The sequence below is a fragment of the Denticeps clupeoides genome, chromosome 4 (genome assembly GCF_900700375.1).
Source record: "Denticeps clupeoides chromosome 4, fDenClu1.1, whole genome shotgun sequence".
Lineage (NCBI taxonomy): Eukaryota > Metazoa > Chordata > Actinopteri > Clupeiformes > Denticipitidae > Denticeps > Denticeps clupeoides.
This window is the reverse complement of record NC_041710.1, coordinates 34,010,389-34,025,398: the sequence shown is the minus strand read 5'-3', so window position 1 is coordinate 34,025,398 and position 15,010 is coordinate 34,010,389. Positions and strand designations below refer to the sequence as shown.

The 15,010-nt window shown below is 38.8% G+C and overlaps 1 protein-coding gene across 4 annotated transcripts in view; it reads right to left on the bottom strand.

The window, feature by feature from the left end:
- Positions 1-15,010, bottom strand: part of clcn1b (chloride channel, voltage-sensitive 1b) — a 69,652-nt gene that overhangs the window by 40,919 nt on the left and 13,723 nt on the right. For 3 of the 4 annotated variants that reach the window (XM_028975176.1, XM_028975178.1, XM_028975175.1), the window contains exons 8-19: positions 14,584-14,709; positions 14,376-14,460; positions 14,035-14,136; positions 13,289-13,373; positions 12,352-12,507; positions 11,858-11,927; positions 11,615-11,725; positions 11,317-11,530; positions 11,011-11,144; positions 10,749-10,909; positions 9,340-9,412; positions 3,104-3,189 (exon numbers count right to left, since the gene is read on the bottom strand). In XM_028975176.1, the coding sequence (XP_028831009.1) occupies positions 3,104-3,189; positions 9,340-9,412; positions 10,749-10,909; positions 11,011-11,144; positions 11,317-11,530; positions 11,615-11,725; positions 11,858-11,927; positions 12,352-12,507; positions 13,289-13,373; positions 14,035-14,136; positions 14,376-14,460; positions 14,584-14,709 (1,403 nt within the window). The remainder of the gene's footprint in view (positions 1-3,103; positions 3,190-9,339; positions 9,413-10,748; positions 10,910-11,010; positions 11,145-11,316; positions 11,531-11,614; positions 11,726-11,857; positions 11,928-12,351; positions 12,508-13,288; positions 13,374-14,034; positions 14,137-14,375; positions 14,461-14,583; positions 14,710-15,010) is intronic. The other variant, XM_028975177.1, reaches the window with a different exon arrangement.

Genomic DNA, 15,010 nt, shown 5'->3' with positions numbered 1-15,010 from the left:
TATGCAAGATGTCACTTTTTTAAATGATTGCTTTTGTGGTTTTAATGAGTTAATGGCCACCAATTACTGCTGATTGATTTCACATGTTTGTATGTATATATATAAGTAAGATGAGTGGTATCCCACTGTAGTAGCCTACTCAACATAGCGAAGACATGGAGCCAGAAGTGGAAGGTGAAAGGCTAGGAATACATAGTGGTCAAAGGAATAGAAGGGGACAAGGGTCTCGTCATAGAGGAGGGCTTAGGCCTCACCAGAGAGTTGGCCGTGGGCCTCGTCAAAGAGGAGGGCTTAGGCCTCACCAGAGAGTTGGCCGTGGGTCTCGTTTTAGAGGTGTGGGTGAACGTGGTAGAGGACAAGACCATAGACCTAGACACCGGCAGCAGCAGCAAAGGGTGTCGAATGAAATCAGGGCTATGGTTGTACACTATGTCATAAATCATGGCATGACGATGACAGCATCAGCTACAATGTTTCAACCAAACCTCAGAAGATCTTCTGTGGCCTCCATTAATAGAACTTTCTGCAATGAAAACCTGTAACTCTTCAGAATCTACTCAAATTTAAGATACTTCAAATTGTTGCAGTGAATTAGTGTATATAGCATGGCAGTGTGTACCAAAGGGTGTGATGTGATTTTTTTTGTAAATTTGTTCTTACTATGACTTTCTCCCTGCAGAATAGAGATTAGGCCAAATAGGGGAGGCAGAAGCAAAATTCTGACTGACCAACAAGTGCAGGCTGTGGTCAATATGGTTTGGGTCAGAAATGATATTCGCCTTAGAGAAATAGTTTCTGGACAATGATGACTTATTCAGCAATGTGAATGCCATAAATTTGCCCACTATTGCACGGGTGCTGAAATGACATCAGGTGTCTTTAAAACAACTATATCAGATCAAGTGAAGCAACTGAGGTCTGAGTATGTTCAGGTATGATCAATTTGCCTGTTTTAGGGGGAGAAAAATTCTCCAAACATTCTGTCATTGTAATCAGTAATTGTTTTTGTATTTTAGAGGGTGATGGAGGTTGACGCTGATGAAAACCATCACAAATTCTTGTTTTTGGATGAGGCAGGCTTCAACCTAGACAAGGAGGAGAGGTCGGAATTTAATTGGCCATACTCCCCTTTCCTTAACCCAATTGAGGAGTTTTTCTCCACATGGAGGTGGAAGGTCTATGATAGGCACCCTCACGAACAAGTCACTCTTCTCCAGGCCATGGATGATGCTTGCAATGACATCACAGCAGATCAGTGTCAGGCCTGGATTCGCCATGCCAGAAGATTCTTTCCCAGATGTTTGGCGAATGAAAACATCCATTGTGATGTAGATGAGAACCTGTGGCCAAATCCACAAGACCGGGTTGATGGAAACATAGATCCATAGTGCAGTGAAGAACACTTCCGTTTACAGTATACAGTATTGTTTTCTGTTCTTTTTGTTTTTATAAGTAATCTACTAATCTTATGTTGTGATTTGATTTGATCAGTAAATTCCACATTGCAGGATTTCAATAATGCCACTGTTTCTGTACTATTCTCTCTAGTCTTCAATAAAATAATGAAACCTGAATCACATATTTTGTACACCTATATTTAATGATTGTACTAACAAATACACAATGAAGTTATGGGTATCTTGTGTATGGGTGATCTAAGGTAATGTTCCTATGATATTTCATAATAAATTTGATTTTTAGAAACAATGCTTCTGCAAAAGCAAGGCTTCTCTAAAGATATGAATGCAATATGCCAGGTTTTGAACACTGGACAGCCTGTGTTAAGAATAATGACTGTTTTGAGTTTTGTGTCTAGAAATTTGAAAAATGACATGAAGGTTCTGTTATTAGTGCAAAAGTGATTGTAAAAAAACTTTTGCTCAACAGTTAGTGCATTTCTGAAAACAATTAGTGCAAACTGCAAAACCTAGTGGATAGCCTGCAAAAGCACGTCACATGCTCAAAATTGATAATCCATTCCTCAAAAGCAAGTATTCATGTCAATGAAACTGTCAGTGCCATCAAAATTAAAAGTCTTGACACCATCTTTATGAACAAGATACTCAAATGGCTTTGTCATGTTTTCACTATGACAGTTTATAATTTCAGTGTTTTCCATTGCAAAAATATTTGGTGACACCTGAAAATGCTCAAGACAGCACTATGCCCTACTTGTACAGCCATTTGAAATGTGCAGTTACTGTAGATGCTATGGGAGTTTTGGGAGTAACCGAGACACTGAATACGTACGTTTTACATTTTTACTGTATAGAAGTGTTTGTTTCTACAGCATTGTGCAAAAGAAAAATATGCTACAGTCACTTGTTTACTGTAGAATACATGTAAACATAAAATCACCCTTTTGGTAGAGCTGTGCACAAATGTGAACAATATACAGTACATGTAACAGTACATACAGTATTGTACAGTACTGTAACATACAGGTACAGTAAATCATTCTGGCACATCCAGATGTTCCTGTCTGTCTGGCCATTTATTTTCATCGACATCACAATGGATGTTATCCCTCGCAATGCAGCGAGGAAAGTATCTCCTGGAGGATTCATCCATGATTGACAGTGAACAAGTTGTTTGTCATTGGTAATTACTAAAATTTCACACACCTCCTCATGAGTGACAGCTGAAATTCAACTGAGAACAATTGTTCAATTTAGGAGACATTTCCAGGAAAAAATTATAAAGAAAGGTATAGAATTTGCTTGACAGATTTTATGTGTAATGACTCAAGCAATGAAAGTAAGACTATTAGTTTTATTGAGAACGACTATTCAGCATCCATAAGTATAATTAATTTTCACTGACATGACATAAGCAAATGGAAATGTCAAAAAACAGCAGAGAAATGTATGAAAGCAACTGATACATGTCCAAAATCATTTGCAGTTTGTTCAGAGAAAGGAGAAATTTCTACGATGATGTGCACAAATGACTAAATGTTGTGGAGGTTGAACTGAGAAACGCACCAAAGCGACTGAGAAAAACTGTAATAAACATGAAACATGGCATAAAACCATACTGATGCAGTAACAGACTGAGCCATCAATTAAATCAATAAAAGTGCAGCAGAGGAAATGTCACTCGCCTCAGAATCCATGTGCCCTGATGCTGAGGAATTGGAGGAGAAGAAACGACAGAGAGTCTTCCTCGCGCTGTGCAGCATTCCGCTATCTGAGGGGTTATATAAAATAAGACAAGTACACTTGGTAGGTTCACAACATTTTGTTGTTTATGAATATACACAATATTGTGTATATTGTGTATATTCAAAAACAACAAAATGTTGTGAATTTTATAGTGAGCAATATACAAAAACAAACTGAACTTTAAAATCATCATAATGATGACATAACATTTTATTGTATTTATTACAATGCTGTAATATGTTGCATGTGAGTAATTGTCTTCTGAAGGGAAGGGATGTAGGTTTCCAGTTTGTAGTGTATGCTTTATGCACTGTTATAACGGCATTTCCATGTTTTGTCATCTTGTCTAACTAGTTACCCGGTGTGTCTTTAATCTTGAAATTAACTCACTCCATATTACACTCCATGTTTCTACAGCAAAATTACACATTTATGTTTTGTTTTTCTATTTTACAGTATTCTGCTGTATAATGCAATGTATCATGGGATATTTGATGGTTACCACTAAATATACAGTTAATTGAAATGGGTAGCAATTTTTTAGATTTGGATTAAGTTGAATCCAAAGACGTTAACAACCATCCGTACGTTTTAGCAGAAATGACTTCATGACTCGACCTGCACATGGGCTGTTGCATTTGCAATCTAAAATGAGTGATGAGAATGAGTGATGGCTATCCTTACGGATACAGAGGTTGAACTGACACGAATGTTAAAAGCTGTTCTTACATGTTATCGCTATATAAGTGTCATAAAAAATGATGCTAATTGCTGTAATTGTTCATTTTTAAAGTTACGTTGGTGTAATTCCTTGTTTTGGTAAACATGGATCTTGTGGTGGTATGTTCAGCAGAATATGTTATGTTATGAGGGGGAAAGCACGCATCGCGGACATGCCTGTTGAACAAAGCACAGTTTTATTAGAGGGGAAATTGTCTGGGGTTTGTGAGCCACTGAATCAGCTTTTTGTTAAGTACATAACTCCACTTGTTCATTCATAGTTTTGATGCCTTCACTGAGAATCTACCAATGTAAATGGTCATGAAAATAAAGAGAACACATTGAATGAGAAGATGTGTCCAAACGTTTGGCCTGTAGTGTATGTTATTACAATATTGCAACATTTAAGTCTCACATATACAGAAAACAGGAAATATCAGCATCCACAAGAAGGGATGAATCAAATAGCTATGTATCAATTTGCCACCATGAAGATTGTCAGTTTGATCATTTGAAAGGTTTCATTCCTTAAAGGGCCATTTAGAAGAGGGCAGGGAAATTGGTTGTCATTTTAGGGGAACGCAACAAAACATAGAGTTAAAAGCACATTTGCATCTCATTTGTCCAGAACCCTCAAAAAACACTCATTAGAAGATCTGCTAGATTCAGTACTGGAACTGTTTTGAACTGTTAGGTCCACTAAGAATGAGATCACTCTTTGAATGATGACAGTGAAAGTGGTGTACTACATGTTCTTGACTTTTTGGGAACAATTTGACATTGTTTTATTTAAAGCTGCATGCTAAATCGCTGAACTCAACCAAGAGACCAAATGTCTAGAATTAACTATGCGTAGTACATTAGATAATGTCGCTCCCTTCAAAAGGATCTCTCCTCGTTAATAGACAAGAACAAAAATAATCCCAGATTCCTGTTTAACAGGATAACTATCACTCAATATCATCATAGTAGTGACGATTTTATGAATTTCTTTATTACTAAAATTGTAACAAATACAGATAAGATTTAATAAACAGCTCCATCGATATTACTATGGAAAATAATCTTCAAATAGCTAACAACCAATTAGAACGCTTCAACCTTCTTAAAGAGCATGAATTAATTAAACTCAAAAATCAAATCAATGTACTTGCACATTGGATCCATTTCCTACAAGTTTCCTTAAACAAATAGCACCCAATGTTATAAATCCTATCCTTAAAACCAAGTTTGTTCAGGGTAGCAGTCATTAGACCCCTGATTAAAAAGCCTGATCTTGATATCAGTCAGCTCTCAAATTATAGACCGATATCCAACCTTCCGTTTATATAGAAAATTTTAGAAAAAATTGTAGCCCAGCAGCGGTGCGCATACCTAGACAGCAACGGTATTCATGAAGTATATCAATCAGGATTTAGACCTCATCATAGTACTGAGACAGCACTGGTTAAAGTGATTAATGACCTGCTGTTGGCCTCTGATCAGGGCTGCATCTTGCTGCTTGTCCTGCTTGACCTGAGTGTAGAGACTATTAATTTGACACTATTAATTTCGGCATTATCCTTCACAGGTTAGAGAATGCTGTTGGGACTAAGGGAATAGCCCTTGTATGGTTCAGATCATATCTGACAGATCGGTATCAGTTTGTGGACATCAATGGTGATACGTCTTCACATATTAAAGTAGAGTTTGGTGTTCCACAAGGTTCTGTCCTAAGTCTGTTGCTATTTTCCTTACACATGTTACCTTTAGGTGATGTCAAACATGGAATTAGCTTTCATTGCTACGCCGACGACACACAGTTGTATCTATCAGCAATGCCAGATTGCAGGCAGCAGCTGAACAGAATAGATAATTGTCTGAAGGACATTAGGCAGTGGATGCTTACTTTCTTCTGTTAAACCCTGATAAGACAGAAGCTCTTAGGTCTCAAGCAGCCAGACATAAGGTGGCTGACTACATCATAACTCTGGATAGCCTTTCTAGCTCACCAAGTACTGAAGTAAAGGAACTAGGTGTCCTCATTGATGCAGGATGCTCTAGTAGGTGCATGAGTAAATTCCAGCTAATTCAGAATGCTGCAGCCAGAGTTCTAACTACAACTAGGAAATTTGACCATATCACCCCAGCTTTACAATCACTGCAGTGGCTACCCATCAAATTTAGGTTTGACCTAATTTTGACCTACAAAGCTCTAAATGATCTCTCCCCACAGTATCTGAGTGATCTCTTTATGACTCGCCACGCCCCCTGCGATCAACGGGTGCAGGGTCACTACTGCTACTGCTAAGTACAGAAGGTCACAGCTGGGAGCAGAACCATCTCATATAGAGCTCCGCAGTTGTGGAACAGTTTCGACTTCTCCACCTCTACAAATGTTGGACATTTTCTCTTATTGGACAAATCATCTGACACCATTTGCAGGCTCACTCTACCCTGGAAGGGGGTCCCTCTCTGTATCACTCTTTCCCAAGGTTTCTTCCTTTCTTTTTTTTCTCTGTCCTAGAGTTTTTTTGTGTGGAGTTTTGGTGTGAGTCAAGTGTGGGGGGTGTCAACTGTAGGGCCTGTGTTCAAATTTCCAGAAAATCCTCTCAAGCCAAAGCACTACTACTACCCAGAGCTCATTTGGAAGTTGGCCCCCCTCATACGATTGTGGACATTACGATTTGAAAGCAAGTACATTTACTTTAAAAAGGAAATTGCACAATTTTAAAAACCTATGTGCAACACTAACAAAGCGGCATCAACTCCTACAAGCATACCTGAATGCTGGCAGCATTTCCTCCACTGATTCAGATAGAAAACAGAAATGAAGTTCACTGTAATGATAACAGCAATATGACATGCACAAAAGTTTGGTCTAATTATGTGTACGTGTTTGAGTTTTTTGTATTTTATCCCATGTCTTGGAACACACACAGGGAAGAGCTATGTTTTATCACCAGAGGGAGCTATCACTAGTGGGGGGTGTTGGTGTTGTCAGGGTTGACTGCACCTGGGGACTCACCTGTGCCCAATCAGGGCGCTGTTTTAAGGCTCTGTGGTTCCGCCCAATTTAGTTTTTAAACTAAATTCTAACATATTATACTGCAGAATTTTGCCAGTTTAAATAGTGAAATACACATTTAAATAATTACTAGAAATAGGTTACAGTGCATTATTTGCTAAATTACTTGCCAGGTACTGTATTGCATGAACAGGATATTAGTAAATACAGTATTAACCACTAGAACTTAAGCCAGGGTATTATTTTAAATGAGAATTACAGTATGCAACCAAGAGAAGAAAAAAAAAAGTAATTCAAAGTAAAGGCTTTTTACAGTAAGTCCATTTTTTACAGTGTGCATATGTACATCACCTTATTGTTCACATTCAGTTAAAACCTCAAAGAGTTTAAGAGTGTTTAGGCTCCTATACCTTTAATGTTTTGTGTTGGTTTATCAGGGTTCAACAGAAGAAAGTTGGTAAACATCCACTGTCTAATGTCCTTCAGACAATTCTCTATTCTGTTCAGCTGCTGCCTCTGATCTGGCATTGCTGACAGATACAGCTGTGTGTGTCAGCGTAGCAATGAATGTAAATGACTTTGAGACGTTTTCAGGTTATTGTGTAACATGGTTAAGTTTTGCTATCGTAACTTTACTTGTGCCTTTATTTTGTAATTTCCTGTGAGATGGATACTTTTATTTTAAAAGGATGAAAAACCCGACGTTAGTGCGGAGAGTGAAAGTTAATCGGGGAAGGACATAAAACGACGGAAAATACAGAGATAAAGGGAAATAGCGTTACAGAAAGTGTATTTTTTATATTTTTCTTTGTTTAGCTCCTGTCGATAGTGGACACAAGGTTTGTTGGCATTTTCTGTACATTTATTTCATCTCTTTATTTATGTTTAAGAGAGCCAAAGCTACGGCTATACTTAGCTTGTTTTAATGACGGTTTATTTGGTTTTAGATTGTTAATTTGTATTTATTGTTTTCTTTTGCTCTTACGTTGGTTTGGTAACGCAATGTGAATGAGAAAGAAATAAAGAGCATCAGACCATCAGTAAAGCTGTTTTTATTCGACAGGACGCTACAATGAAAGCTAATATCATGTTTGCGGATGACGTCACCTAAAGGAAACATGTATAGGGAAAATAGTAATGGACCTAGGACAGAACCTTGTGGAACACCAAACTCTACTTTACTATGTGAAGATGAATCACCATTGATGTTAACAAACTGATACCGGTCAGTCAGATATGATCTAAACCATTCAAGGGCTGTTCCCTTAATCCCAACAACATTCTCTAACCTGGCAAGGAGAATAGCGTGATCCATAGTGTCAAACGCTGCACTCAGGTCAAGCAGGACAAGCAGCGAGATGCGTCCCTGATCAGAGGCCAATAGTAGGTCATTAACCACTTTAACCAGCACTGTCCCAGTGCTATGATGAGGTCCAAAATCCTGATTGATATTCTTCATGGATATTGTTACTGTCTAGGTATGCGCTCAGCTGCTTTTTTTGATGTAAACGGAAGGTTGGATAACGGTCTATAATTTGAAAGCTGACTGCGATCAAGATCAGGCTTTGTAATCAGGGGTCTAATGACTGCTACCTTGAACGAACTTGGTACGTGGCCGGTACTATGCTTTCATCTTGGATGACAGCCCATCATCTAAAACTCAATCTGACCAAAACATTCCATCAGATTCCTCACCTCATCAGGATCTTACTATCTACATGAACAACTCTCAGATCTCTCTTTTTACAACTGCTCGTAATCTTGGAGTAACTATAGACAACCAACTCTCTCTCTCTTTTCCCTTCTCTACAATACAGATTGATCCGGCTTCATCTATCAATGCAGGCCACTCGGATATTTTTTCAGTCCCTAGTAATCTCATGACTGGATTACTGTAACTCCCTTGTTGAATATTTTCAATCAGCAGCTGAAGACCTTCCTCTTCCTCTTTAGAGAATACTTAGACTAACATGTAACTTTCATATAGTCTGACTTATGCAAGACAAAACTACAACATACAATAAAATTATTGTATTTATGGTTTGAGTCCGAGCAAACCGGAACTGTTTACTTCATTGATGGTAACATGAAAGTACCGAGTATGTCACTCTGGATAAGAGCATCTGTCATATTTCATAAATGTACATGTAAACATGGGGCAGTGGTGGCCTAGCGGTTAGGGAAGCGGCCCCGTAATCAGAAGCCCAATCCACCAAGGTGCCACTGAGGTGCCACTGAGCAAAGCACCGACCCCACACACTGCTCCCCTGGCGCCTGTCATGGTTGCCCACTGCTCACTCAGGGTGATGGGTTAAATGCAGAGGACAAATTTCACTGTGTGCACCGTGTGCTGTGCTGTTGTGTATCACATGTGACAATCACTTCACTTTAACTTTACTTTATGATTATTGACAGTGTGTGTGCAAATTTATGACATTTTAATGCTACCTGTGTCTCTGGCAGAAGGCTGAGATTCGAAGAAGGAGAGAGGGCTGTTTGATCCTTCCACCACAGGGATCCTCTGAATAACAAAAAAAAAAAAAATTTTTTATATATATATTTACTCAATTAAATGTTCAGAGACAGTATTAATAGATTTTACAATCTGCAGAGGGTACAGAAACTATTCAGACCTCCTTACATTTTTTCACTCTATTGCAGCCCTTTGATAAAATCTTTCTCTAAAAAGTTTCTCTTTAATGTGCACATATCACCCCATATAACAGGAAAACACAGAATTGTTGACATTTTTATTAAGAAAGAAATACTGAAATATCACATGGTTCTAAGTACTCTTTGCTCAGTATTTAGTAGAAGCCCTTTTGATCTAAGACAGTATGTTTGGGATAGATGCAAATGTTTTTTCACACCTGGATTTGGGGATCTCTACCATTCCACCTTGCAGATCCTCTCTAGTTCTGGCAGGTTGGATGGTAAATGTAGGTGGACAGCAATTTTGAAGCCACTTGTTGAGGTCCTGAGCACTCTGGAGAAGGTTTTCATCCAGGATATCCCTGTACTTGGCCGCATTCATCTTTCCCTTGATTGCAACCAGTGGTCCTGTCCCTGCAGCTCCAAAACACCCCCACATGATGTTGCCACCACCATCCTTCACTGTTGGGTCTGTATTGGACAGGTGATGAGCAGTGCCTGGTTTTCTCCACATATACCGTTTAGAATTAAGGCCAAAAAGTTATATTTTGGTTTCATAAGACCATAGAATCTTATTGCTCACCGTCTTGGAGTCCTTCAGGTGTTTTTAGCAAACTCTATGCAAGCTTTCATGTGTCTGGGGCAGTGGTGACCTAGCGGTTAAGGAAGTGTCCCTGTAATCAGAAAGTTGCCAAGGTACCACTAAGGTGCCACTGAGCAAAGCACCGTCCCCACACGCTGCTCCTAGGGCGCCTGTCATGGCCTGCCCACTGCTCACCAAGGGTGATGGATCAAAGCAAAGGACACATTTCATTGTGTGCACTGTGTGCTGTGCTGTAGTGTTTTTAAAATGACAATCACTTCACTTTCACTTTCTTGCACTGAAGAGAGGCTTTCGTCTGGTCACTCTGCCATAAAGCTCTGACTGTTGGAGGGCTTCAGTGATTGGTGATTTTCTACAACTTTCTCCCACCTCCCAACTGCGCAGCAAATGGTCTGAATACTTAGGACCATGTGATATTTAAGTTTTTCTTTGTTAATAAATCTGCAAATTTTGAACAATTCTGTGTGTTTTTGTCAATATGGCATGCTGTGTGTACATTAATGATTGATGATGATGTAATATAATACCCTCTCCTCTTAAACCTTAAATTGCATTTTGAGAGAGGGCCTAATGCAAGAAATAACATTTCAGTAACTCACACCTTCTCTCCATTTTCTCCTCTATCCTTCAGGGTAAAAGATGTATCCCACATGTTCTTTGACCCCTGACCCTGGTTGAAAACTCGTCTCTCTGCTGAAAGCCACCAGTCACACGCAGCCTGTAGTTCAAACCTTTCAATTGATCCCAGTAAGATCATGGATTCTGGAGGTGGAACGAGGCAGGGAAAAGATATTTATCCAGATCATAATCATAATAGAACATACACCACACAAACACACACACACACACACAAACTGTTTCACCTTTAGAGTCCACCAGTGGGAAAGTTTTGAGTGAGGTGGACTGAAGCAGGTGAGTAAGCTCACGGTATGTGGATTGGGGAGAGAGAAACTTTACTTTCCTCACCATTATATCCTCCACAAAGATATTATACTTGCTGAGAATAGAAGAGAAAATCATTAAATAACACAGTTGACCACTGACATGCCCATACTTCTAAGGACCCTTAATTATGTCCCAGAGTCTAATATTACAGAGCTAGAGCTTTTAAACCATTGTAAAACACACTCTTAGGTAATATTCAAGGTCATATTGAAAAGTGTGTCTACCTTATGTGTCCAAAGCCTAGCTCAGGTAGATATGGCAGCTTTTTAACTTGAATGATTGAGTCGTAGAGTGAGGGCTGGAGGCCCTGGGCCACCATGTTGGCCAGGATCACTGCCACCATCATGGGCAAGATGTGCGAGATTTGCCCAGTGAGCTCAAAACAGATGACCGCCGTGGACACTGTGTGTGTGACTGCACCAGTCATTGCTGCTGCACCTGAGGGAAAGACAGTCAAATGCATAGGATGGGCAGAGATCATGGATAGGCCAAGAAATCTTGGAGAGGAGAGGGTAAACTTGCCTATGACAGCATAGCCCCCTGGCAGTATGCGGTAGATAATCCCATCAAAAAGAATCCCATTTGGGAACAGGGTGGCCATAATTTCACCCACCAGTCGACCAAATGCTGCACCTGTGTTTTTTTTTTGTGTGTGTGTGTTTGTGTGTTTGTATCATTAAGAAACATCAAAATAGCTCAGAATAAAGTTCACTCTATATATAGAGCGTGGAGTTGATTATTACATCAAACAATAACAGTCCTTACCGAGGATGAAAACTGGCATGAATGCTCCAGATGGAATGGGCATCGTTGTGGAAACAGCTGACATCCAGAACTGTCAGAGTGAGAGAGATGAACAGCGAGACTGACAATCATAAAGTTTCTAGAACAAAACATCCTAATAGTGGACATAAAAATATTTTTTATGAACATAAAAAAAATTACATAATTGTATTTTTTGTAAATATTTTGTGATAAAATCACACCACCTCTTTTTAAATCTTTATGAGAACCTACTGTAATAACTACAGTGTCAAATGTAAGTGTTTTCTAACTGTAAACCTACTCCCAGAGGGTCACTGTTTGACGATGATGATGGTGTGAGTCCAATGCTAAACACTAAATTGACCCAATCAATTATTGCTATGATCGATTTATATATTGCATTTCAGATTTTTTTTTTATTGTACCAAATGTCCACACGCCCTGGACACCAATCTCATGTAATTACTGCCTTAATAACATGAAATGACTAATACCTTCATGATAAAGAACAGCAGCAGGATGAGGAAGACACTGACATGTGGGTGGAGCCACACAGTGGAATGGCCAAGACCAGGGGGATTTACACTTCCCTCAATTTTGGTCCAGGTAAAGTTGTCAAACAATGAATTTATACACTCCCGTGGCATCAGCTGATAAAGGCAAATGGAAGAAGAAATAAACTATCACAAGAACACCAAACATAAAGTTAATAACAAAGCCTGCAGAAATTAGCTCGAGATAAAAGTCTGTAAATCCTGTTGGAAAAAAGGGAATAAAAACAGCACAAAATGATTTAGGATTTAGGATCAGGGCCCATTAAATCTTGTGTAAGTATAATTACTGGTATTTTGAGTGGCTGGGAGGAGTCAATATGGGAGTGACAATATCTCACAATATTATTAAATAGCTGCTGCTGAGTGATGATGCCTAAAAATAGCTGCATCTTATCTAAATGTTAAGTTTCTCAGCAATAAAGAAATTTGAACATATCAACCGTGGTATAAAATTCACTCTATGTGCTGCTGTGCCCTAAGATATCAACACTGATGTGATAATCTTTTGATCAATGATCACCACACATCACCAATCATCAGGGGCAGTGGTGGCTACAGGCTACGGATTCAAATCCCAAACCACCAACCACTGAGGTCCCCTTAATCAAGGTACATTCCCCACACACTGCACCTCTGGTGCCTTCATGGCTGCCCACTGCTCACTAAGGTTGATGGGGAAAATGTAGAGGGCACATTTCATTGTGTGTCACCATATGCTGTGCTTGCTGTTCATCACAATGACAAAAATCATCTACTTTCACAGCATAAGCTTGACTACATGGTGTAAATAACATTTATTATAAATTGTATTAACAATTGGTTGAAGAAACAAATTAGACAAACAAAAAAAAGTGTAGCAGAACTGCTGAAGACTAACCTCTCCTGCCATGAACTGGCCAAACCCTGGAGGAAAGGTAAAAGTGGCGATAACCAGTGTGACAACAAATGGGTATATCAACCGACTAGAGAAAAAAAAGAAACAGAGAGCATCACTTCTATTTGAAATATGGCACAATAATACATTAACTTTTCTTTTTAATGCAGTAATTACATTTTTTACTGCATGATACCAGCTGAACTCATGGAACTCATGGAACCAGGTAACTCATGGAACTCATGGAACCATGTAATTTACCACTGCAGATATCCTGTAGTTCCTGCTTAATATAGGACTGATGCAGAGCGCCACCACTTTATCTCAATGTGATAAACACAGAAAACATTTTTGGAAGCAGTAAAACAATGTGAACTCTAATATACAATTGTGACAAAGTGGAGGTTCAATAGTCACATTTCAAACATCACTTTTTGGATTTGCCAGTTTGTTGCTTAGATACATAAGAAAGGTGTTTTTTTTGCCCAAAGAAAGGAGCTGAGTTGAGTTGGTGCCATGCAGTGGAAACATTTGATAATAAGTAGTTTGGGACCCAACCATGTTACTGTTATAATATTAACTCCCTGACTTATCAACATTCTTTTACTAATTTAAGTAACAGCATATAATTTATACAGAAATTACATGAAATAAATACACAGATTTGGTGTCCGGAGTGTTAAAAACATTTGGACATTATAAAATTGTAGTATATGTAGAAATATATATAATATACATATGGTTCTCACTGTTTAGTTAGAAAGCGTGTGAGTTTCGTTTGTCTCCTCATCACCAGCACAACTTGTCGGTTTAGATAGACGAAGAAAGCCCCCAGGAACCCACACGAGATTCTATAGAGAGGACAATACATCAGGTCAAGTGAATTAATGGAGAAACCTGGGATTAGAGGATAGTTCCAGTCATGCTTACAGAAAAGGGGTTTCGAACTCTAGCCCTGGAAAGCATGTTTTTGCTCTAATTTAATACACCTCAGAAGCATCCTGAATCCTTGTGCACTATGTATTTGACTGAGCTCAGTGTAGAGTATATAAGCAAAGCAATTGTTTCCATCATGTGATGTGTTCATTACCCAATGATGGCAAATGCTGGTAGCTCCTGCAGATCAAAGGGGAAATCCATCCGGAAATTGGTACGAAACAGAGCTGTGATGGTGACTGTAAACACAGATGTAACACACACAGTATAGCATGAACATTTTATTGATGTTTTATCACACAGTTAAAGAAATGTGTGTGTGAATATGCATGTGCATTAATGTGAGCATGTTTGTGCCGCACCAGCATCTTTATTCCAGACTGACAGAACCCGGAAAATAAAGGCGCTAAAAGTGGCGGCAAAATATCCTCTCCAGTAATTCCTTACTGCAAAGTAGGTGGATGTGACCTCAATACTGAACAACACTCCTGTGCAGTGGAGAGAGAGACAGAAACAAGAAGCAGAAAGCCAGGGAAAGTATATTTTACATTTAAATACACACACAGAGAGATTAGATTTTCATCTGTGCTATACTGTATAAATTAGCTGCATGTATTATGCATGAGTTGAATAGTTGCATACATTTCTGATTGTAAAAAGTGCTGTACAAATAAAACTCAATATAATTGACATAACAGACCTGCTTGTTTGGTTTCAAGGAACCAAAGGAACCTTTATTTGTATGTATTTAAAAGTAATACATTGGTAATCGGTTGATTCCCTAAGCCT